Source organism: Protopterus annectens, chromosome 5.part0 (genome assembly GCF_019279795.1).
Source record: "Protopterus annectens isolate FY-2018-M chromosome 5.part0, PAN1.0, whole genome shotgun sequence".
In the NCBI taxonomy this organism is placed as follows: Eukaryota; Metazoa; Chordata; order Ceratodontiformes; family Protopteridae; genus Protopterus; species Protopterus annectens.
Window position 1 is genome coordinate 727,812,930 of NC_056735.1, and position 25,347 is coordinate 727,838,276.

General features: G+C 37.8%; 1 protein-coding gene across 2 annotated transcripts in view; it reads left to right on the forward strand.

Moving 5' to 3' along the window:
- WWC3 (WWC family member 3) overlaps window positions 1–25,347 on the forward strand; it is a 1,641,181-nt gene that overhangs the window by 670,335 nt on the left and 945,499 nt on the right. For both annotated transcript variants that reach the window (XM_044072574.1, XM_044072573.1), the window contains exon 4: window positions 13,005–13,081. In XM_044072574.1, the coding sequence (XP_043928509.1) occupies window positions 13,005–13,081 (77 nt within the window). The remainder of the gene's footprint in view (window positions 1–13,004; window positions 13,082–25,347) is intronic.

A 25,347-nucleotide genomic window follows, 5' to 3' on the forward strand; every position in this document is an offset into this window, starting at 1 on the left:
ATGAAATTAACATTACAGAGCGATTCCCGATTCAAGCAAATAAAAGCAAAATGTAGTCTTTGAGAGCATTAACTTAGAGGCTAACGAGGCAGGAAGGGGGAGGGGAGAAGAAAAACGTTAAACACAGACACACACACACTCAACACTAGAAAAAGGTTCAGGTTTTCAAACAAACTTCCCTCCTTACTGTCAAGAGTAGATCACAGCTGCAAGGAAGCTAGGAATGACAGGTTTGCTAGCACACGTCCACCTTACGTTTCAATAACAAGTTAGACACCAAAATCTCAAACAAATTGAAATGTAACAAACCAAACCTTCACTTATAAACCACGGAATCCAGTTTCCTCAAAAGCAGGCCTCCTTGGTAATCAAAATATCACTGAAATTTTATCTCCAAAATACCGTCCAATCAGCTCTTTCCCACCCACATAATTTTGGACCCATTCAGAGCACAAAATTCTAATTCTGAATCTCATGGAAAAAAACTTAAAATTTATAGTGAACTTCAGCAAGCCTTTATGTCTTTCGTTAAAAACTTCATCAGACTGAATCACATTGTAAAAGTACATAATAAACTTGAATATTATAGCACATGACTAAAAGTAGTAGCTCACAATACACCTGCGCACTGCCACTTGCTTAAAACAAGTGCTCAAACTCCAACTAGCCTGATTTCTCATTTTTACATAGATTTCCCCACACTCAACCCTATAAAACTATACAGTCCTATCAGAACCTAAACTGTAACCCTAAACCCTATAAAACTATACAGTCCTATCAGAACCTAAACTGTAACCCTAAAATTTCCACTCAGTTCCCAACCCGACTTCTTGCTCCCTTATCCTAAACCTCCACTCCCCCTCCCTAACCTAAATTCCCAGATTACCCCTAAACCTAAAACTCTAATCCCCAAACATAAATTCTCTGATCCATCCATAATTCAAAAACTCATTTCCTGCTTCCAAAATGGAAAACGTTCTTCCCACTATTTAAATTTAAACCATCATTCTTGCCCCCAAATCCTAAAATCCCCCTCCTCCTCCCTAAACCTACAAGTAAAATCCCCAAACCTAAATTCTCTGACCACTGCCTAACCATAAAACTCTCTTCCTGCTCCTTAAATGTAAAATTTCCCTCGCACTCTGTAAGTCTAAACCTCCAATCCTGCTCCCAAACCCTAAAATCCCCCTTCAACTCCTGTCCCTAAGTGTAAAATGTCCATCCCACTCTGTCTAAAATTCCCCCTCTTGTTCCTTCCCCATGGCTGCTTGCCTGAACTCCTATTTGATATACAAGGTTCTTGAGACAGTGGTTTTCAAGTGCTGAGGACTTAAATTCCTGTAGTGCTCCAGAGTAAAATAGACCAATGATCAATTAAGCATGCATCATTGAAATGCACCTGCTGTTCTATTAACAGAAGAACACTTTTTTGTGTTTTAACTGTAAAATAAATTTACATATTACATTGTCTTTTTACTAATCTTTTTTTCTTTAGAAGACAGTTGTAATTGATTGCTGTATTCAGTATGAATTCAACTTTATTTACCTGATGAACTGTCTAATGTACAGTTTATCTGTCTTACACAATCTTTCTTGTTTAGAAGCATGACTCACCACAAAATAAAATGTATTTATTTATTTTTTGTTTACTTGGTTAGTCCAACTAGGCTAGTAGCCTCTTTTCAGGGGAAAATTGGACTGGTATTCATGTTAAGGGAAATTTGACAAGGGAATCGGGGAACTTCCTCTACTCTCTATGGTAATCATGACAGGTATTGCCAGAGATTACAAGTGCATGTCTCAGTCCTAGCTCAATGGAGGCTGGGAGGATGTTTGTGGATCATGGGAAATGGAAGTGAGGGAGCAGAGTTGAATGCTGGCCCAGGAGATGGCATTATAGCAGATTCAGAAGTTTTGTTCCAACAAAACCTTTTTATGGAGTCAAAGGAAAAAGTTGATGAGTGTGTTGTTACAACCCTCCAGTTGGGAGGTTGCGTGATGATATATTGCAAGAACTGATTGTTCAGAGTGTACCTGAGAACAGTGGTGAAGCATCATGGGGAGAGATAATAGAAAAATTAGGGAATAGGAGGCAGAAGATATCACAGATGAAAATAAAGAAGGGGAAAAGAAAACGTATGCCAAGATGGTAGCAAGTGCACTGAGAGAGAAAAGAAGTAAACCTGAAAATGTAAATAAAAGAAATTGGTGGTAAGGCTGCAAAGTAAGTGTGAGGCTCCGTTTAACAGATAAAAGGTTTGGGACAGTGTTGTACCTCTGGGAGTTATTCAAGAATTAAGGGTATTTATTCTTATAAATAGACTTTTTGTGATATTATATTCGAGACTTGCATGGAATGGAGACCTTTATTAGTGCATTTGAAAAAAGAAAAATGAAAATCCATGGAATGAGTATATTATAAAGACTGCATTCAGAGAGGCAAAGAAAAAATTACATATACAGTTTTTAATAGAGATTGAAAGAGAGGCTTTAAAAAGACATTTGAATGACATTTGTAAAGAAGTATTGGATATTGTAAATGTTTATGATGAGAGGGATTTGTAGACTGGGGGATGGGACAGCAATGTTATTTTAAACATGGAAAATGGTTAAATCATTCTTATACCAAGTATTATAACTGTTGAGGGGAATCAAGGTTTAGTAACATACTGGGGCAGATGAAATTTTTTTTATGTGGAAAAGAGGGGCAGTTTTTGAATAACTGTGAAAAAAAGATGTTACATTTGTGGAACTTTGGGACATGAGGCAACAAATTGTTGTAAATGTAAACAAAAAGGACATTTAGCAACAGACTATACAGAAATAGAAAAAGAAAATAAAACTGAAGAAAGAAAAGAGGTAGAAAAAGAAAAAAGATAAATTAAAACAAAGAGAAACAATAAAAATAACAGAAGAGAAGGAAGTTAGTGAGTAAGAACTGGATGGAGATGTAGAAAAAAAATCAGAATCTGTAAATGTGAACAGTTTTAGAAATATAACAAGGAGAATATGAATAATATAATGTAAAAATTGTAATGTAGACATAATTATATTAGCATATTCAATATTTTTAACAAAAGATGAAAGATTACAGACAAACTTATGGAGTGGGCATGTAATATGGAATTTGGAAAATGAGCATTGTTCTGGAATTGTAATTTTATGTAGGAGAACAGTTAAAATATTAGATAAAATCTTACTAAGAATGCGTAGATTGACTATCTTAGGAATTATATGGCAAGAAAAATATGTAGAATTATAGCAATTTATGCCTATGTAATGGTTAAAGAAAGAGAAAATATATTTCAGCAAATCTTAGAGTGTATTATAGTTAACACGTATATAATTTTAGGTGGTTTTGTCATTATATGTATACATTGTGAAACAATATGTATTTCAGCTACTATTTGACACATGTTTTAAGGTTAGTAGCAATTAATTACAAAACCGTTTGATATTGGTCACGTTCAGAAAACTGACAATCAGATTTTACTTATTTGTTTTTATATATTTCACACATAGAGATATGCATGAATATAGCCAAATGATTATATATGTATTAGTTAGTATACAACAGTATAATAATGTCATTGTACACAATCAAGCACTGTTTTTTTAACAGACAGCTGAATGTTACTGATATTCTGCTACGGAAACTGACGTTACAGTTTTACGTTCAATGGAAACAAAGTAATGACAGCAGAGTACATACAATAGTGGCATGTATTTTAAAATAATACCAGCAACATTGTTGTATTTGATTAGTATTTTTTAATAGTTTTAATAGTTTTACACATTTTTAGGATTCAGAGCATATGCAATTGCATGGGTAGAGTAACGTTTATAAAAGGGCAATATTGCTTTAGCTTACAGAATGCAATTGTTTGAATTTGTTGATTTTGGCGCCAATAAAGCAATATAAGGCATCTTGGAAATAGACATGGTGTTCTGAAGAAGCCCATATGTTATTGGTGAAAGCGCTTAACCATTATTCTGTAGTGGCGTTTGACTTTTGCAATTTTTCAGTAATAAAAGTATCATTTTTATTCTGGCGTTGTGAATATGCTTTTGTGAAGGTGTGGAGTTATTTTTTACTGGAGGTGAAGCTGTGTCTCCTGGCTGGACTAACTTTCCGTATTTGAGGTGATCGAGCACTTATTGGTAACTCCGTAGCACAAATAATTTGTTTAGCTACAGTTTCTGTATTCATTCAGTAGACATGTATAATAATAACAGGAGAGTTTAATTGTGAATTGACAGAAAGACGACTAAAAAAAGGAAAAGTACAACAATAATGAAGGAAGTAATAAAAATGTAGAAAATATTTTGATGGAAAGGAGAAGTAGGGACATATGAAAGAGGTGTATTTAAAACAGAGTTTGATTTTTTTTTTTTCAGAAGAAATAAAGATAATATAAGAAGTAGTAGTAAGGACTGGATTTTCAGCCCATCTAGCAATATGGATAAAAACTGAAGAAAATAAAGAATATATTAAGATAGGAAAAGGAGTAAATAAAGAAGAATAGGTGATAGAAGGTAATAGAGAGGATGGCATTACACAGTTATGGAAAGAACATTTAACAATGGTACCATTTTACAAAAACTAGATTTAGTTGTGGATAGTATATAAAAAGAAATACAGCTTGACTTGTTTAAGTTTGGAAATAAAATGAAAAAAGAGGAGTACATGGATGTATATGAAAGGGATCTGGGAAATTTAGAATATAACAAAATGACATTCTTTGAAAAAGAAAAGTAATATATGAGAAAAATGAAATAATCAAAAATTTGTTATTTAAACAAAATGTTTGCTACAAGAAAAAAAGCGGTATCAACATATTTAGGAAAAGTAGTAAAAGAGAAAAATTGTGTAATAAGGCGAATAAGGGATAAAAATGGTGAAGTTAAGAAAAATTGAACACAAATTATGCAAATAGTGGAATATGTAGAAGAGATATTTAAAAAGAAGGGAAGTTGTTAAATCCTAAGGGATTGGCAGTTAAAAAATCACAGATTTAATGAATAAAGCACTGAAAAAAGAAATAATTGAAGAATTAGACAAAATAATTAAACAAGTTAATATAGATTCATTAGCAGGTTTATATGGAATTAGTTATGAAATGTGTAAAAAATTCAAGGATTGACAAAAGTTTTTTTGTAAAGATTTTGAATGAATTTATGGAGGATGGTTTAAAATATAAGGAGATTTGTAGTGGAATCTTAAAATTCTATTAGAAAAAAAGAAATAAAGAAGAAATAAATAATTGGAGGGTGATAGTATTAAACAATACTGACTATAAGATATTTATGAAGATTTTATGGAAGACAATTTTATTTTTATTTTTTATTTTACATTTGTTGACCTGGAAGACAATTTTATTTTTATTTTTTATTTTACATTTGTTGACCGGAATAGTCCAACTGGATCAATGTCCATTTTCAGCAGAGGCCCGGGAGATAAGCTCCAAAAGCATACACTACATTAACTAACTAATAAGACATAATTGCTTGTATGATATTTCCAAAAATACATTAAATAACTATTAAGACAATTATTACATGAATGGAAATTACAAAAAATATGTAAGCAAACATGAAATAGACAAGAACACAGGTTAGAAGATTCCCCTGCGTATAGTCAGGAGAGAATTAACAATAGTTGGTTAACAGGATTATTCACATTCATGCTGAGACTTTAGCTAGGCTTGTTGCATTGGCATAGACAGTGTAATGCCATATGTTGTTTGAGTTTAGTTTTATTGGCCTAAAGAGGAGAGCAACGTAATGTCAGCTGGAAGTAAGTTCAAGGCTCTGCCTGCTGAGTTGGCAAAGAGGGCATCACCAGCTGCATTGTTAGTTTTGATTGTCTGAATTAGTAGTTTGTTCGAGGATTGGAGCAATCTTGGATTGTTACGGGGGGTGATAATATTTCTAAGGGCTGGTATATTATCTGGGTTATAGAGGATTTTGTTAGCCATAATCAGCAGGTTATATTGGATAAGACTGGGAAGTTCTAGCCACCTAAGCTGTTTGAGGTTGATGCAGTGGTGGGTTCTAAAAGGCAGGCCTGTGGCAAACCCGGCAATGTGATTAAAACAGGTTGAGAGCCTATTGAGTGCAGATTTGTTTAGATTGGAGAGAAGGGGGGAGGCATATAAAAGTGTTGAACATAGGTGGGAGCAAGCTATGGCCATCTTAGCTGGAGGAGTAAGGAAGGCTTTAATTCTATAGAGTGACCCAAGTTTTTTATTGATGTTCCTGATTGTTTGATTTACATGTAGGTCAAATTTTAGGTTATTGTCAATAATGACACCTAGTAGTTTTGTATAGGGGTCGGGGGAAATAATTGTCCCATTTTTTGCATTTATGTTGAAGGAGAAAGGAGCAGATTTTTGAGCTGGTAAAATAAAGCCATTTTAGTTTTTTTTGGGATTGAGTAACAATCGATGCTTAGAGAACCAATTTTCTATGGTATAAAAGGTGGAGTGGGTAGCAGCCCTCAGTTCTGTTGGAGATGTAGCTGAGCAGATCAGAGTGGAGTCATCAGCATATTGGATACAGCTGACATTTGGTATGATAGTAGGCAAGTCATTAGTAAAGATGGAAAACAGTAGGGGACCTAATATGGAGCCTTGTGGTACTCCAAGGGTGTTCGGCAGTAGATTAGAGAGCTTGTTTTGCCATAAGACAGCCTGCTGTCTCCCATTAAGGTAGGATATAAACCAAAGAAGGGCTTTAAAATCTAGACAGAAAGTTTACAGGGTGCAAAGCAGAAGCTGGTGATTGACCATATCAAATGCCTTAGAAAGATCCAAAAAGAAGGCAGAGGATATGTGATTATTGTTACAGTTATTGTTTATGGTATTGGTAAAAGCCATTAGGGCTGAGGTTGTACTATGGTGTGGCCGGAAACCATGCTGGCTATCAGCCATGAGGTGATTTTGGATTAGGTGGTGCATGAAATGTTTGTGTATACACCTTTCCATAATCTTTGCAAGTAGTGAAAGTATAGCTATGGGTCTATAATTGGAGAATTCAGTGGAGGAACCTCCTTCATGTAGTGGAATTATGTAGGACGTTTTCCATATGGTGGGGATCATGGCATCTGATATGGTATGTTTGATCAGTGTTGAAATTGGATAGGCAATGGCTTCAGCTGATTTTTGTAGGTACTTGGCGGGGAGTTGGTCAGCGGAGAGTGCGGTGGGTTTTAGTTTCTTGGTCAGGTTACGAATAAGTGATATGGACACTGGTTGGAAGCTAAATGAGAGTCGGTATTTAGAAGTAGCAATGTCAGGGCCTGGGGAGCTAGGAGGTAATTGGGTAGCGAGGGCTTGAATTGTTTCGGTAAAGAAATGGTTAAAACTGTCTGAGACCACCTCTGGGGATTTATTACTAATGGCAGCACGGGTAGGTGTAGATGTTTTTCCAGGATGAAGTAGATTGTTCAGCCCAGCCCAGAACTTCTGAGGATTGTTCTGGTTAGCTCTCTGTAAATTGCAATAGTATTGTTTCTTGTCATGTAAAATATATTTTTTGGTTTCATTCCTAGCATACCTGTATTTAACATGATCATGGGGGTCTTTAGTGGAGCACCATACAGCCCATAGTTTATTTCTGCTGGTAATCTTTAGTCTAGAGTCTTTAGAGAGCCAAGGTGCAGTTTTTGCTTTTGTTTGCTTAGAGCGGACCGGTGCATGCAGATCTAGAATTTCAAGAAATGTATTGTTAAAGTAGGCACCTGCATCCTCTAAGGGAAGGTGCTTTAGAATAGACCAGTTACAGGAGCTAAGTTCCATTCGGAATTTGTCAGGGTTAAAGTCACTTTTGTTTCTGACTTTTCTGAGTAAGGGTTGTTGTGGATTAATGGCTTTTTTCTTGACTATGTAAGTGAGTAGCTGGTCACTTAGATCATCGGGGAGGGTACCAACAATGTACAGCTGGGGGTTACTATTTACAAGTACCCAGTCAAGTATGCTTTCTTTTTGGTTAGGTTTACCTAGCCTATTGGGGGTGGTTATGGTTTGAGCAAATGCATGCAGGTTGATGTGGGTAGAAGGGGATTCTGAGGAACAGGAACTCCAGTCTATGTTAAAGTCTCCTAGGATTAGGGTTTCTTGGGGGTAGTGACATGATAGCCAGTAAAGGGTGTCTTCAAGTGTGGCTACACTATTACCTGGTGGAATATACATACAGATGATGTTGATGCTTTTATTTTTGTTAAGTTTCAATCTAGTGGCAAGAATTTCAGAGTTATTTATTTGAGGTGGTTGAATAACATCTGTGGTTACATTCAACTCAGATTTATAAAGTAAAGCTACCCCCCCCCCCCTTCCTGGACCATGTATATCCATGTATGTCCAGCCTATGTATATTATACCCAGGTGGTAACACTTTGTTGTCAGTAGTGGAAGGTTTTAACCAGGTTTCAGATAAACAGAGAATCTCACGGTAGTAGACTGCTAGGAGGGCATGCAATTCATGTACCTTATTATTAATGCTCCTAATGTTGAGATGACAGACAAGAAGAGAATTAGTTGGTCTGCTGATTATATTTTTGTGGCTTAGGTTGCATGCAGAGGGGGTGTGTGTATCAGCGGTAGAAGGGCCAGGGTTAGCATGTATATCACCACTGAGTATAAGGCTAAGTCAATACTTGGTGATGAACCTCAGGAGTTTATGCAATAGCTTGTGGTATTGTTTGGATTTAGTGCTAATGTACAGAGGGTTAGCATGCTGTGGGAGTGAGAATGATGTAGAATATTGCCATTTGTTAATAGTATGGCAAAAGGTGGAATGTTCTACAGCTAGGGGTATAGTGTGGCCTGCAGGGAACTGATACTCATTAAGCTGTTGGTTTTCATACAAAGTAAGTACATAAGGGATTAACAGAATGGGTAGTAAAGAGTAACATAACACAGTGATAGAAAGGAGTAAAGTGGTATGTATCTGTTGTTTAGTAACACAACAGAAGAAGATCAGATGATCAGTATGGGGTAGTAAAGTGGGTGGAGAAAGAATGAAAGTGGATAGCTGAAAGGGTGTCAAGTCAGGGTGGAAAGAGTAAGGCAGTAAGGCTGATAGGGTATAATAAGTAGGGGTGTGGTTAAGTACCTATAGCTTTGTAGGTAGTGGAGGCGGGTGGGAATTGGGGGCAGGGAGGGGTGTGAAGCGAGCCCGAGTGCAGTGAGGGCAAGCGGAGCAGGGCTTACACTGACTACAAGTGGTTCCCTAGACTATGGTACGTAATTAGTGTAATGCTTGTATTATTAGACTAGATTTTAAGCTGAAGTTTGTAACTGAATTGTTAAATAGGTTTGAATCTATTATGTTATATCACCTATGTTAGAGACTAAGATATGGACTGTGTTTAGAAAGTGTTTTGCACTCTAGCAGGGTGATTTATTAGCTACAGGATGGGGATCTGAATGCAGTATTCAGGGCTTAGTGAGGGAGAGCAATGAATAGGTGAAATTTACAGAGTGTAGTGTAGGTTAATTAATGCTTGTATAATATGCTAGGGGCAACAAATTTGATTAAAAGAATTAGAGGGAGACAGATAATTATAGGGGACAAGACTGGAGGTGCCTTTAGACCCAGGGCAGCAATATACAGATTATATTATATAAATACAGTCTTAATGTCTTAACCTTAAATGAAGGTAGAATGGACACCAGTTAGAGGATTGAGGGCACAGTGTTCCATATATCTTCTTTCAAATAGGAGGATCTGTTGTAAGTTATTTAGAGGGGGGTCTACCACTGTGGTTTGTGATCTCTCCTTCAGAGCACTGAATGCAATCAAAACAGCAGATAGGCTGCCCAGGTCTGTTAGCTTTCCGGTAGCCAGAAGGACAAATTTCAGTGCACACAGACTGTGGATCCTGGGGATATTTATAAAGACCTAGTATCCACGCCAGGGGCACAGATATTGATAACAAGGTCCCTCCTAGTATCGCTGCCAGCTTTGACGTTCTTTCACAATTGTAGTTTGGAACTGGATTTTCCTGTTCAGAGAGCATCCAAAAAGTACTCTGTATTGCTCTTGCTTCTGTAGAGCAACAATCAAATATTCTGAATCCCAAAGTAATGTTGGGTAACAGATGCGGATTCTGGTTAATTTCAAGAACTGCAAATACAATTATTTGAATCCAGAGATATGCATTGCATGCTAATCTGCATTTTGTCCTTATGTTCCATTTTCTCTAATATGTATGCTTTTGAATATGCTGGCCTGTCAATGGAATGTAAATGTAAACATGACAATGGAAAATAAAATATAAAACATTATAGAAGAAAGTGTATTCAGCATTAAAGACAGAGGCTGTCAAGGACTTCTGATGATTATATGGGAAGTAATAGATGATGGTTATGAAAGAAGTAAAATTAATGGCTGGAGATGTTAATAAGACGTTTGATATAATAGAGTATGAAGTGTTATAGAAGTCCATGGATAACTACAATATTAATAAGAAAATAGTATGTATGACCGCTTATAAAAAAAATAGAGTGAGAATACTTATTAACAGATGGTTAAGTACAGAACTATATATGAATAATGGGATTAGACGAGGATGTCCACTGAGTAATAGTCTGTTTGTTTTAATTATGAATTTAATAGTTGGCGAAATTAGGACTAAAGTGAGAAAGGCAGAATGTGAAATAGGAACGTGTACAAACTCCATTTATAATGACCTATGCAAATGATATAGTTGTCATAACAAAAACAATTATTTTGGCTGAAAAGGGTAATTCAGTAGTTAATAGCATTATTAAAAGGAATATGGATGGATCTTAGTAAAGAAAAAAGTCAAGGATTAGGAAGCAGTAATAATATAGTAGGTATACAATTTGTTATAACAGAAATAAAGATTTTAGGAATAGAGCTTTGTATTAATGAAACAAAGTAAAGACAATGGGAAAATGTAATAAGAAATATAAAAGAAATCTATGCATTACTGTAAACATAAGTTGTCACATAAAAAGAAAGAAAATTTAGTTAATTCCTTGTTGATAAGTAAAATGGCATATTTAGTAAGTGTTTTTATGATTCCAAAAATATATGAAAAGGAAATAATGGAAACTTTTTTTTTTTATATGGGGTTTGAGATTGAATCCAGTAAAAATAGGAGTATTGAATAGAAATAAAGAAAGTGGTGGTTTAGGATAAATTAGTCCAATAGCAGTTGGGGCTTCTTTGAATTTATATAAAGCATTAATATGGATAAAGGATAATGAGAAATTAGGGGAAAAGATATTCGAAGTACAAAGACCTGTGGGAAGAAGCTAGATCTAATAAATGAAAAAAAATATAGAATATTATAATGATGAAATGCAAAATTATTTGGAAAAATAAGAATGTGGATGATAAAGACTGATGATGTGAAAAAATGGAAAATATGGTATGAAGAGTTAATAGCGCAATCATTTTGTATTAATCCATAATGAAGTCTGAAAGAGGAAAAAATGGGTAGAATGCCAAGATTTTTTATGGAGGTTAAGTATAAACAAACTTCCTGTTAAAAGCAACATGCCATATAAAAGAAAAGTAAAAGAGTTTGTTTATGTTGTGGTGAAGATGAAACAGCAGAACATGCGTTCTTGATATGTAAAAGAGTAAGAAAGTTATGGAAAAACAATTGTGTAAGGAGAATTTATTTGGAAATGTAAAAGAACAAGATATAAACATGTTTATGATAGTGCACTAATATAATAGGAATACTAAAAACAGAACAAATAAGAATAGATAAAAGAATATTTTATGTGTCATGGGTTATTTAGGAATGAAAAGACTTAGTGAAATTATGTTTAATGGGAAATGCGTTTTTCTAGCAGTCATAAAAGGATCAAATGCTGGTTGTGGAAAAAGGAGTGGGGGTCCAGTAAAGAAAACATTGTGAGTTGTTCTTCATTATAAATATTGGTGATGGAATAGGTAAATATATAGTATTGGTGTAAACAAGTGGTAAATAGAATACAGATATAGGATCTCTAATTTGTATAGGTGTCATAGGATCTTTTACAGCTACTTGAGCTACCATCAACTCAAGTAGATAGGGCCTTGGTTTAATGTCTCATTCGAAGGATAACACACTCAGGAGTGCAGCACCCCTCCTCCCTTATGCTGCACTACAGTGTAAGTAATCAATCTACCTGGTGTAGGAGTAGAATTCACAGCCATCTGCAGCAAAGGCAAGTGTTCTACCTGTTGTTGACACTGCTAATAAAATAAATAAATAAATAAGTAAATTTCTTAAAACCACTACTTACCAAACAGTGCTTTATAGCATGTGTGTGTTCATAAATTCTGCTCCTTAATTTTCTATTTTTCCAATGTAAAATGGACCGCATCTTGAGCAGATTGCATTATATACATCATACTGGTAATTATATGTTTAATCTAATGATCCTTATAGAGTATCTCTGGAAATGCAAACTACATTTACATTACTTGCATTCACATTAAATCTACACATTACAGGTGTCAAATTTATATGTACCTTTTATTATGCTTCCATATTCTGCATGGTTCGAATTACTTTTAAAAGCCTCTGCTGAACTACTACCTGCAAACAGAGCCTGTATCTTAAAACAGTCAGCAGACTCATTATAGCAAGGATTGTTACCCGATGGGTTATTGGGAATACAATGTAATTAGTAAACTAATTTTTTAATCAAAACACAAGAATGTTGCAACTGATAAATTTGGAGTTAGTGATGCAGAATCATACAAAGAAAGAATTAAAATAATTTGAAAATGTTTCAAAATGTTGTGTTTGTGTTTCCACTTTGCATGCTCTAAAAAAGTTGTGATATTCTAACTACATTATTTACACTTCTGATTATTTAAGTGCAGCTTGTGAAATTGTAGCTAGAGTTTGCATTCTCTTGCTTTTATAGAACAAGGTGCTTTGGTATATTAGTGGAATATGTTTATTTAGTAGATCCCTTTTAATGTTTTAACTGTGAAATAGTGATTATGTTCTTTGTGGTGTTTTTCTGCAGCATATTCCGGCTTCTCTTGTAGCTCCAAGTATGACCTGGAGCAAATAAAAGCAGAAATAGCAAGTCGTCGTGAGAGGGTAAGTGTTCTTAAATACTGTGATACTCAGCAGTTTGTTTTCTGTAGAATGTGTTTTTCATAGTTTATGTGCATGCTCTGAGTCTATAATAGGAAATACTCGGGGGATATTTGGATGTAAAGTAATGGAGACTTAAATTATGGTCTGGCTAGATATAGAGACCATACCAACCAAATGTCATTGATTTTTCAGGGCTATCCATAATTTTGACTCAAATTTTAGTTTTGCCCCTCTTAAAAACTGTTGTATTTGGATAAAAGTTGGGGTTTGCACTTAATAAATAATGAAAAAAAAGTTGTGATATTCTAACTACATTTCCACAAGAAACTAAGGGTAATGCTGCTTAATGCCAGAAGTCTTAACCTCAAGATGCACGCACTCGAAGCTCTCCTCAGTATGGAGAACATCGATATCTGTGCAGTGACAGAAACCTGGTTCAAGGCTCCAGAGAGCACCCCAGCACTACCAGGCTATACCTCGTATCATGCTTTAAAACCCGGACCAAACCACAAAAGGAGGGAGTTTCCATATTTGTCAAGGATATCTACACCTCCAGGTTGTATCAGAGACCATCCATGTGCAACTAACAGTGGGCAAGACTGCTTTTCAGTTTATAGCATCCTACAGACCACCCTCAAAGTCAGGAATCCCACTCGGCTTTCCTGAAAACATTGGAGAACATGAAGATCTCGAACACCATTATATTGGGTGACTTCAACTACCCAAACATTGACTGGGAGCACTACTCAAGCCCCAGCACCTTAGCCCAAAGGTTCCTGAAAATTATAAACTCAAATGCTATGGAACAACTAGTCACCACTCCCACAAGAGGGGACAACATACTAGACCTGATCATTACCAACATGGGGACTCTATGCTCCACACCAGAAGTATATCCCTCATTGGTAAGGTCAGACCATAAATTAATTTCACTGGATGTCCACATCCCCGCCCCCCAGCCCAGAAAACCACAGTGAAAAACTTCTCAAAGCGAACTTCTCACTTCTCAAAACGAAGTGGAATCCTTCAAGGCCCCAGGGCCAGCGGAAACTATGGCCCAAACTGCAGAATCCTATATAGCATTCTCGGACATCTCCAGGAATGCATGGATCATCTTTCCCAAACTAAACCAAGACCAAATCATCCAAAGGCAGGCGGCCAGTCTGGTGGACCCCTGCCATAAATAAACTGTATAACAGAAGGAGGAAGCTACTACATGATAGAGAAAAATCCCTAATAGGGAAGGCATCTCTCATCAGTACTAGCAAACAATTACGATCCTTCATAGAATCCTCCAAGGCCAACTTCGAGAGAAAAATTGCACAGGACACCAAAGACAATCATAAGGCTTTTTTCAGTTATGTTAGGAACCTGGGATGCAACTCCCAGACTTGTTCCGAGTTGATTCTAAACGACAAAAAATACACTAAACCCACAGACATCGCCAATATCCTGGCAGACAGGTTCAGTGCAGACTTCTCCCCCCCAAAAGAGCAAGTATCTATTCCGGCAGAGGGCTGCCTCCCAAACATCTCTGATGCTCAGGTGAAGGCTGCCCTCTCCAAAGCAAAAAACCCTGCTTCCATGGGACCAGATGGCGTCCCAGGTTGCATCCTACATGAACTCCAAGAGGAACTAATCCCTCAAATAAAACAGCTATACAATCTCAGCCTCACTACAGGATATGTGCCCACAGAATGGCGTGCAGCAACAGTGGTCCCACTCCAAAGGTGGAGCCTCACCCTGGAAACTATCGCCCCATAAGCCTGACTAGCTTAGTCTGCAAGACTATGGAGAGGATCATCATGGAGCTCATAAACAAAGACATTAGGGACCTACAGACACTAGATCCTACCCAGTTCGGCTTTGTCAAGGGCAGATCCTGCCTTTTGAACCTGGTTGACTTCTTCGAAACAGTCACCAAAGCCATAGATGAAGGGAAGGTAGTCAGCCTATCTGGACCTTGCAAAGGCATTTGACACAATACCCCACCGGGCATCATAGATAAGCTATCCAGCTTAAATATAAACCCCTATGTCACAAGATGGGTGCAAACTGGCTCAAAGACAGAACCCACAGAGTGAGAGTTGCTGGAGCCATGTCAGACTCGAAACCGGTCACAAGTGGCATCCCACAGGGTTCTGTCCTGGGACCACTCTTGTGTATATACTTTTCTGAGGTACAGGCAATGGGAGGACTATGGCTCACCAAGTTCGCAGATGACTGCAAACTGGCCATAATCAACTCTCCAGCTGACACAAACATCCTTCAAAAGGTCTCACAGAGACAGATAACTGGTGCCAGCACCATGGTTTAAAACTAAATGCCAAAAATGTATAGTCATACCCTTTGGCAAAAACAATGTGCCCACAAATTACCACATAGGCGGAAACCCATTAAGTACAGAGAAAGTTATTAGGGACCTGGGGACCCAAGTTGATAGCAATCTCTCCTTTGAAAACCACGTTGCCAAAGTGGTTAGAAAGACCTTCTACATAGCCCACCTCATCATGAAGGGTTTCACATCTAGATCAAGAGAGGTAATCGTGCCCCTTTATTCATCCCTCATCAGGCCCATCATAGGATACAATGCCCCTTTTGGAATGTACCTTACCCGATACGTGCAGCAATTAGAAAGACCCCAAAAGTATCTCACCAAGAGGATCAAGGGTCTCAAACAGATGCCATATGCTGCTCGGTTAAAAAAACTCCAGCTCTACTCAGTTGCATACCGCCTACTTGATCTATGCCTGACATACAAAGCTATGTCAAATCCAGAATTAATGGACATGCTCCACCTCAGTAAATCTAAATCCCTTAGAGCCACATGCTCGAGGGACTTGAACCTCAGCACAGAAATAAATAGAACTGGCTGGAGGGACAGGTTCATAACCCAGAGGCTCCCTTTGCTCTAGAATAGAATTCCAGTTCATGTGAGGCAGAGCACCTCACTGAATCTCTTCAAGAAGAAGCTCGATAGGTGGATGGGGGATCATAGGTTTGTCCCAGGGATTACTCCTGTGTCACTATTAGACAGAGGCACAGTAAACTAAACCTTAAAAAGGGCACAGTATACTCAAATCAAGGGGTGGACAGAATTGGGCTAGGCTTATAATTGCCCCAGGGCAGATAGCCTAGTATGAACCTATGAACCTATGAACCTATGAAAACAATTAGGGTTATAGACTTCTTAACTTCAGAAAATGTATATTAATTCACATTTGTCTTATTCAGTCAATGCTTCAGGTTAGTAGTACTAATATTTTAAAAGTGTCCCTGATTATTTCTGGATTTGTCCCTAAATCTATTGACATTTGTACCTGATTCATTGAGAGCTAGGGAACTTGTATAGCAATAGGAATTCCTGCTCTTGAACATTCCAGACCTAAAGGTTGACAAGGTAATTTACTGATCTATGTAAAGTAGTCATAAACTCTGGTAGTGTGACAATGTGAAATAGTTATAGAATATGAATACTATTTCTATTTTACACTTGTCTTTATGCCGAATATAAAACTGTTTTGAGACAACAATTGTGTTTTGCAGTAGAATCTAACAAACTAAATTGTTTGCTTAATCTAGTAATTCTTTCAAGTATGTGTTATTGAGTTTAAGTTATAAACATGTCAGATATCTGCTCTCCCATGCATGCATTTTGCATCATCAGCAGCTCCCATGGTCCTTTGCAGTTGCCTTTGCAGAGGTGTCTCTTCACTTTCTAACCTCCCATATATGGACTGTTGACCACATTTCTCCATCTTGCCATTAAGCTGATAGAGCTTCTACAGTCTCATAGTCTCCCTCAGTGCCCCAACCCATCCCTGTCCTAGTTTTGGGGCTTTTATCTTTCATAGGAATTAGGGCTTTTGAAACATCAGTAGTAGTTACTTTTAATTTAGAGATAGGTTTCTTAGTATGGAATTGCTGGAACAGGAAAAAAAGGCTTTCTGTTAGGTTGTTAGCTTTCTTCTTTTGTTATTGTCATATGGTAGAGCAGGAGATGATCAGATGTTAATTTTTTCCTCCATTTACCCTGTTGTAGACTTAAGAAAAGTTGGCTCATTTCACATCTGCTCAGCACCAAGTCATGCTAGATGTCAGACCCTGTCAGTTACACAAGAAAGTAAATCTATCAGGCTGATAACATGCTACCAGGAAGCACTAATATACAGACATCCTCTCAAATCTAGACCACCAGTATTGCAGTCCAGTACATTGTTACGGGGCTTGGAATATAAATACGTCTTTGCACTTGGTTAAAGCCAAAGTAGTTTAAGTTTTGTGTGTCACTGTTAATAAATGGAGGTGGACAGAATGACTTTGACACCTGTCATTTTTCTGTATTAGACTCTCTGGTAAGATGTTTATGTCATGGGAGGAATTTGTGAAAACTCTCAATTTGCAGTCATCTGGGAACTTGGTCAGCCAGCTATCCTTGACATTAGCCTTTAGCTCTGAGAGGTGGATGCCATATAGGAGCACTCCCAACATGGAGCCCTGAGGTACCCCGCTGGTGACTGGTCTCTTAGTGTAGGTGTTATCAGCAATCCTGACTTCATGTGTCCTATCTGTCAGCCATCTGGCAATCCAGCAAGTTATGTAGGGTTTTATGCCCAGATTAGTGAATTTGACAAGTATACCCAAGTGGGCGTATTGTATCGAATGCCTTAACTAGGTCCATGTAGGTGGTATGCACTGTTTCTTCTCCTCCATTGCCTTGGTGACCTTCTCAAAGAAGTTTAAAAGGTTTAGTTGGCATGATCTTCCCTTAACAAAACCAAACTGGTTTGGGTCCAGTGTCTGAGGGTTGCCTTTGTCTTTGTTGATCATTTCCATGATTCATGGCTTTGCATATTAGACTAGACAGACTAATAGGACTGTAGTTTCCAGAGTCACTTGGTAGTCTACCCTTGTGAAGTGGGATAACCATTGCAGTCCTCCATTCTCGTGATACAAATCCTGTTTTGAGGCTGTAGTTGAAAAGCGACTTAGGTGGTCCTGATAGGTCATGTTTACAGCTATTTAGGAGGTATCCTGGAATATGGTTGGGGCCCATTGAGACTTTGCTTTTGGCCTTGGTGAGTACTTCCAGGACTTGCTTCTTGTTAATAGCTGGACGGGGTTATGGGAGTAGGTATTTGATGGAGGTAAGTGGGGGGGAGGTTGAAAATTGAGCTGAATTTGTCAACCAGCAAATTCACTGTTACTCTGCTCAGTGAAGGTTGCACCATTGATTACCAGTTCAGCACACTGATGTGTGCTGCCTTTGAGATTTTGGACATAGCTGTGAAAGGCATTGTGGTTGTCTTTAGCCTGTGATGTATCTTGACCTCATAATTGGCCTTGTTGGACCTACTCCTCTTAGTTTCCTGTTTAGTTTAATTAGAGACACTTGAGGGGGGGTGCAGCACTCTCCCATATTGGTGAGTACCAGGTCCAGTATATTCGAACCTGTAATGGGTGTGCGCACTAGCTACTTAAAGATATCTGTGTTAATAAAGTCCAGGAAATGTTGTGCCTGCAGGTTTGAGGCAGTGTATGTTTTACAGCTTAGAGAGGGGTAGTTAGTCTCCCATGAATAGGGTATTTGGTTTAATGGTGAATTTCTCAAGTAGGTGTAGTTATGAGCTATGGGAGTCTAGGGACATAGAGGGTGACCTTTAGGGTGCTAGGATATGTTATGGGACTTTGCCCAATGTGATTTACACATGGATAAATTCCAGGGTATTGTCCTGTTTAACCAACTTAGAGTCATGCTTGTTGCTAATATAGATTGAAACTTGTCCACTTTTTTCCCTCTGTCTGGTGGTCTAAATGTGTGGAAGGCACTGCCTAAGTACTTCCTGCATATTTAAACCATGTGTTGGTAATGGCATAGATGTCTACATTCTGCAGAGTGAGGAGAGCTTGTAGGGTGTGGAGTTTCTTGTTTAGGCTCCTAACACTGAGCAGTAACACCATTAGGTTTCTTTGTTTTTTTTTTTGTTTGTTTTTTTTTTTGTTATGTCAGTAGGTTTGTCAATTTGGCATTGCTTTAAAATGTCTCTAAAGGGGCAGGTAAAGTTTTAGCCAGTATTTAGAAACCTAGGAGAGACAGGTGCAGACTTTCCTTTGCAAAGCAACTTGGTCTGTTAACCATGTCCTCAAATGCTGACAAATATTGAATACCCCTAGAAAAACACCAGAAACTAAGCCAATTATTGAAATCAGTCATCTTTTGTTTGTACTGTGGCACCATCCTTGGTGAAGGTAGAATGATGTTCAGCTCAAAGCACATACCTGGCCAAGACACCTATTCATTGAGATCAACAATGTCTTCTTTCATATAGTCCAGGGAAGTACATCTCATGTTGTTAACACCAGTATGGGCTTTGATAAAATCATGTTTGTATCTGTGGTATAGTGACTTGAGTGAGTGTGCAACTTGGTGGATCCTAGATCCAGATAAGCAACTAACCATTATCTTCTTGTTCAGTCTGGTGAGTGGGTAATCTGTATGTCATACTATGGTGTCCCCTTTGAATAGGGAACTGGGTAATGTGTTGCCCTGCCTTATGGGCTTTGTTGTTGGGGCTCCACTGTATGCAGACATTTGTGAGTTGTTTGGTGTTACTTTTGGTGAGTCCTTTAGTGATTGCTTGGGATAGGCATTACTGTTTATAGGCTTAGGAGGTCTTTGAGGATAGGGAAATTGCAAATTTAGCATAGGTTGGTCTATGTGTGTGGTGGATACTGTGTGATGGATGTAGTGTGTGTGTGTTGTTTGCACCCTTGTTTGTATGCAAGATTTTTGCCTCTAGTGAAATTGTGCATATGTATATCTTGCATACTGTGTTTGATTTTTTAAGGATTAAGTGGTTGTCTTTAAACATGAGACAATTGCTGTATTGTCTGAGGATGCCCATATCCACTAAGCTGACTACTGAGACATTTGGAAACTGCATATCCATGTTGTCTGGACAATGTATTTGGGTGGGTTACTGTAGGACATGTACTGGATTATATAGAGGTCTCCTTGGGTGGTCTCTGGAGGTTAACACTATACTATGTTAGATTATGCTGAGATTTGATAGTAGTGCTTTTTAATCTGCAGACTGACTGTTGTAAGCTTGTCTGTGCACAATGGCTTTGTTTTAGTTACACCAAGTTACAGGTTTTAGTTCTAAGGGAAGTTTTTTTAGATAAAATTTACCTTCTGAGCATTTGTGTCTGTACAGAGCATTTCCTACCCTTTGATGTAATAACACCAAGAACAACCGTTTGTGAGTATAATGCCACAATAAAAATGAACTGCCTTGATATGACAATTTCAAGTGTTGGGGACCTTTATAATGATTTAAGGGCAAAATCAACAAATAAAGCAAAAATAAAACAGTAGTTTGAAACAGTTAACCGAAGTGCAAAATAATAAATGTCTTTTTTGCCAAGGATGGAGCGGGATTAACTTGGGACCCCCATCAGAGTGGGACTGCAGTGCCAAGCAGATGAAAGCTCTGGAAAATGAACAGGAGACAATTTGTAGTAAAGGAGGGTACTGGTTTGTTGGGTGGGGACTTAGTATTATGGATATATGGAAAACAGTGGGTAGGAAAGTACTTAAATAGATTACACAACAGACAATAGCAATGCAAGAAGAGGGAGGTACTTTGGAAGCCAGATTACCATAGGGTAGCAAAAGAAAACAACTGAATGACTCAGTAACAGTTGTAAAACATAAAAACTGATAAAAAACACTGAAAAGATGGAAGAATCCAAGTCCACTCTTTTAATTTCAATTAAGAGCTTTCAACCCTTGCAGGTCAGGAATGATTCTGAAGAAGAACTGTAAGAATTGAAAGTGCTTAATCAGTATTAAAAGAGTGAACTTGGATTCTTCTGTCTTTTCAGTGTTTTTTTTTTTATCAGATTACCATAAGGGCCAGAAATCAGAAACACAGCCTTTAAAAACCACAAGAAGAAAAGGGTGGCAGACTGGAGAAAATTTCAAACTGGAGCTCAAGTTCGCTGGTTCGGATTTCAGAAACTTTTACCGTAATGCTTCAGTGGAGGGTTGACAAGACTCAAAGAATGGGAAAAAAACAGTAGCATGGTAAATAGAAAGACACTGTAATGCAACTTTGTGCAGGTATATACAGCTGTAAAAAGTACTTACACACAGTTCCTGGAGCAGAATTCACAATACTGCTACTACTGCAGTCCTACAGCAAACTAAGGCTCCAGACCATGCAGAAATTTACCACTAATAGTATGATAAATGACTAAATGAGGTTCAGATATGACAGCAGATCACAGTCCTGCCACAACTGTGAAAGAAGCTGCAAGATTGTCCAGATTGGGTTCAAAATATAAAAAAGCTACCCATTGCATGTAATTCTACTTGTGAAAGTAGAAGTGCAGTGTAATGTGTAAAATGCTAAAACCCTGCAGTGATACACAATCTTCACAGAACTACAAATGAAGCTACAAGACTAAGGTCTCAAAACAAACTAAAAAATGCAAACCAATAAATGGACAAAAAGCAGAGGACTACAAAAACGTATCACCACACAGATCACTGTATGTTCAACTTAAAATATTTAAGCAGCATTTAAATAAAATGTAGATCAGTAATTGTAGGATTGCATATGTATTTATTGACATCATCAGATCCAAACATATTGAAAGTTATAAAATGTGAACAAAATACATTGAAGATGACCTTATTGCTTAGGTTAACAGCCTTTAGGAAATAAGCAGGCATGAAAATCTAACCAAATGTGGATAAAAAACAGGTTCCAACAGGAAGTACAAGAAAGCAAAAGAAAGAATACAGAGAATGGGATCAGGATTAAAGAAAAGATAAATGGAAGGATGGAAAGATCACAATTGTATAAAGAAGTATAGAGATCTGCTGTAACAGCCGCTTGTTGGCCAAGAATTGTCATGTGAATGGCTAAGACTGAGGGAATTTAAACCAAAGATGAAAGGTTAATATTGATAGCCCAAGATAGTGGACTAGCTACCAGATGGTCTATAAAATCCATAGAAAAGGTAGGCGATATAGACAGATGTAGGTTTTGCGATACATAACTAGAAGCAAGTTATTCATCTTGTTGCAGGTGAGATATATTAATGGCTGAAGGTTTACTGAAAGATATAGCAATGTAGTGTAGGTTGTTACACTGGAGACTTTGTAAACTTTACACAAATAGAGGTAGCTTAGTGACATTGGAGACATGAACCACAAAGGATTGTTGAAAGCGATGAAGTAATAATTATGTGGAATCGCCCCATACCAGCAGCTAAGAAGGTAGAAGCAAACGGGCTGGATGTTGTAGTTCAAGAGAAAAATACAGGAATAGCTTTGATTATTGAAATTGCTTCACCCAGTAACTACAGTGTCTTACAAACTGAAAGACATAAATTTGTAAAATACTAGGACTTATAAGCAGAAACTAGAACAATGTGGAATAAGGCCACACTACAATAGGATCAGCTGAGCCAATAAAAAATTGTCAAACATATCTAAATATGCTACCGATAAAAGTAACCCCTCATGAACTGAAAGAGGCATTTCTGGGTACATTGCGGGTGCTGAGAATTGCACTCATGTGACGTGTCAAAGACTGAAGCAAAACTGGTTTCATGAACTTCAGTTTATGCCCTGATTTAGAAATGGGATCTCATCTTTAAACCAAGTTAGAAAAGTCCACTGTTTACATTGTAGATACAAAAAGACAGTAAAATGCAGATTTGCAGCAAATATTTTGAAACATTTACCAATGCGGATAAAGAAAGACAAGTGCAGATTTACAAACAGTATTTTGCATGTATAAACACACAGAATTTAGCAGTGATATTTTCATTCGAGTGGTTTGGGTGGCCGCGGTGGTGCAGCAGTTAGCGGTGCCGCCTCACAGAAAGAGGTTCTCCGGTTCGAGCCTTGGCTGGGGTGCCTTCTGTGCGGAGTCTGCATGTCCTCCCTGTGGTCGCGTGGGTTTCCTCTGGATGCTCTGGTTTCCTCCCACATCCCAAAGACATGCTGTAGGTGTATTGGATACTCTAAATTGGCCCTAGGCATGAGTATGTGCATGTGTGTGCCTTCCTTGGAAGGTTGGGCGCTGGGCTGGCCACTCGACACTTTAAAACTCCACTGCCAATCATGAGCGGACAGGTGATCTGCTGTGGCAACCCCTAACCGGGAAAAGCCGAAAGAAGAAGAAGATTTTCATTCGAGTGGCTTAACAATGTGCAGTGGTAAATGTTTTTTTGCTTTACTGTTGGTAGCCCAAAAATCCTTAGGAATATCACACTTATTAAAAACCGTACAATATTTACAGTACATCTTTTGATAACAAAGCAACAAGAACAGTAAACTGCATATTGAGAAAGTTGAAAATGACTGCAGCTTGAATATTGTACACAGGATCAGTACTGTTTCAGTGTGGTTGGAGTTGTTCAGTTTGTGTGCTGAACCCTTTTCCTTACATCAGGCACAAGTGCATTCCTTTGGAAGGGACTCTTTCAGCGTACTTTTAAACATGCATAAAGTATCCTCTTGCATGATTTGCAAATGTCCTTTCACATATATTCATCTTAAATCTGGGTCCAGGTAGGGAAGGGGTGTCTTCATTCATATCCCTCAGCGCATGGTAGTGGTGTCTGATTTTCAGCTTTTATTTTAATGGGGGCAGTGGGAGGGCAAAAGCAGAATTACCTTTTCTTTTACTGGTAGTGATTTTACTTTGTTAAAGGATAAGCAAAAATGGGTTTTCTGATCAGCCGGTGACACAAATCTGCATATTTTATTAATTTCTGTTTGTATTTTTGCGTATTTGTGTTTGAGTGGAAAGTTCCTAATGGAAGACCATATTCAGTTTTTGGAATTACTACATTCCTTGGTGTAGCTTGCTAGGAGGCTGATGTAAGCAAGTGGGATGTTTAAGTGCACAAGTGTATACTGATTCAAGAGTGGCTGTTCAGTACATAGCAAACATGATTTTGATGCCCAACAGATCCAGAATTTTTTGGTTATGTTCCTACACCGGGTGTGTGCATTCATACTTGTGTACGGACACTGTAGTGCAGCATGAGAGGAAGTGCAGTCTCACCTGTGCTTAAGTTGATGAGAGTTCAGGTGGATGTTAAAGATTCTGCAGCACTTGATGAAAATCCTGGTTTTTCATTTAAAATAAACAAAAGTGTATGAATAATAATTATGCATATTCATGTAATATGGTATGGGAGACAAAGCAGCAATAATTAAATGGTTCTCATGGAATATTTCTTCATAAATGTCCTTCTTCCCAATCCTTTCTCACCCTAATATTCCCTATGATTAGAGTTATTTCTCACTGCATATTCTCCACACCAGCACGTTTTTGTTATAGACTATAGGAACTTCTATTTATCCATACTCTTTAATAGTTAATATTACCTTTTAGTAACTTAATAACAAAACTTGGAGTATACTTCTGCAAGATGTTCTTATATGCACTGTTTTAATCTGTGCCCATTTCCAAACATCACAAATCAGTCAGCTGTCATAGAGCTATGATAAAACATCACCCAAACAGTACATTATTGATCTTCTCTTTCTTTTTATTAAATTGATTTTTTGTGCATTTTCTTTCTTGTTTAGGTATGTACTTCGTATTATTCTTCTTACCTGTTTTCCTATGACAGCAAACCGTTTGCATCCCAAATTGTTTTCAGTAGAAGCATAGCAGGCTCTTCATTTTCAGATGTGGGACTTGATCACATGAAGAGCACAAAAAAAACAAAAAACAAAAACAAAACAAAAAACAAAGGTCCCTTATTTGATCTAGCATTTTTGGCTGGGAGGAGAAGTGCTAGGTCTTAATACCCTCCTGGCTCATGCCGTCATGTTTTCTAGACAGCAGTATTAAAGAAAAAAAAGCAGGCCGTTGTTCAATCTGGCAATCTGGATAGGGTTGCCACCTTTTAAGCGGGCCAAAGTGGGGCATGGGGGTGTGGCCAATATGACACTGGCCACACCCTCTACTGTGACGTCACCACCAGAGTGGTGAAGGAGATGCTATTATGGGTAGAACAGATGGCTGCTGGAGTGGCTAGCTGGTTGGTGGGACTAGCAGCTGCATGGATGAATGACTGGATGGGTAGCTTGATGGATGGATGGCTGAATGAATGGATGCATGCCTGGATGGATGGCTGGCTGCATGAATGGATGGATGGCTGGCTGCGTGAATGGCTGGGGGCTGGATGGATGGCTGGCTGGAGTGGCTAGCTGGTTGGTGGGAGTAGCT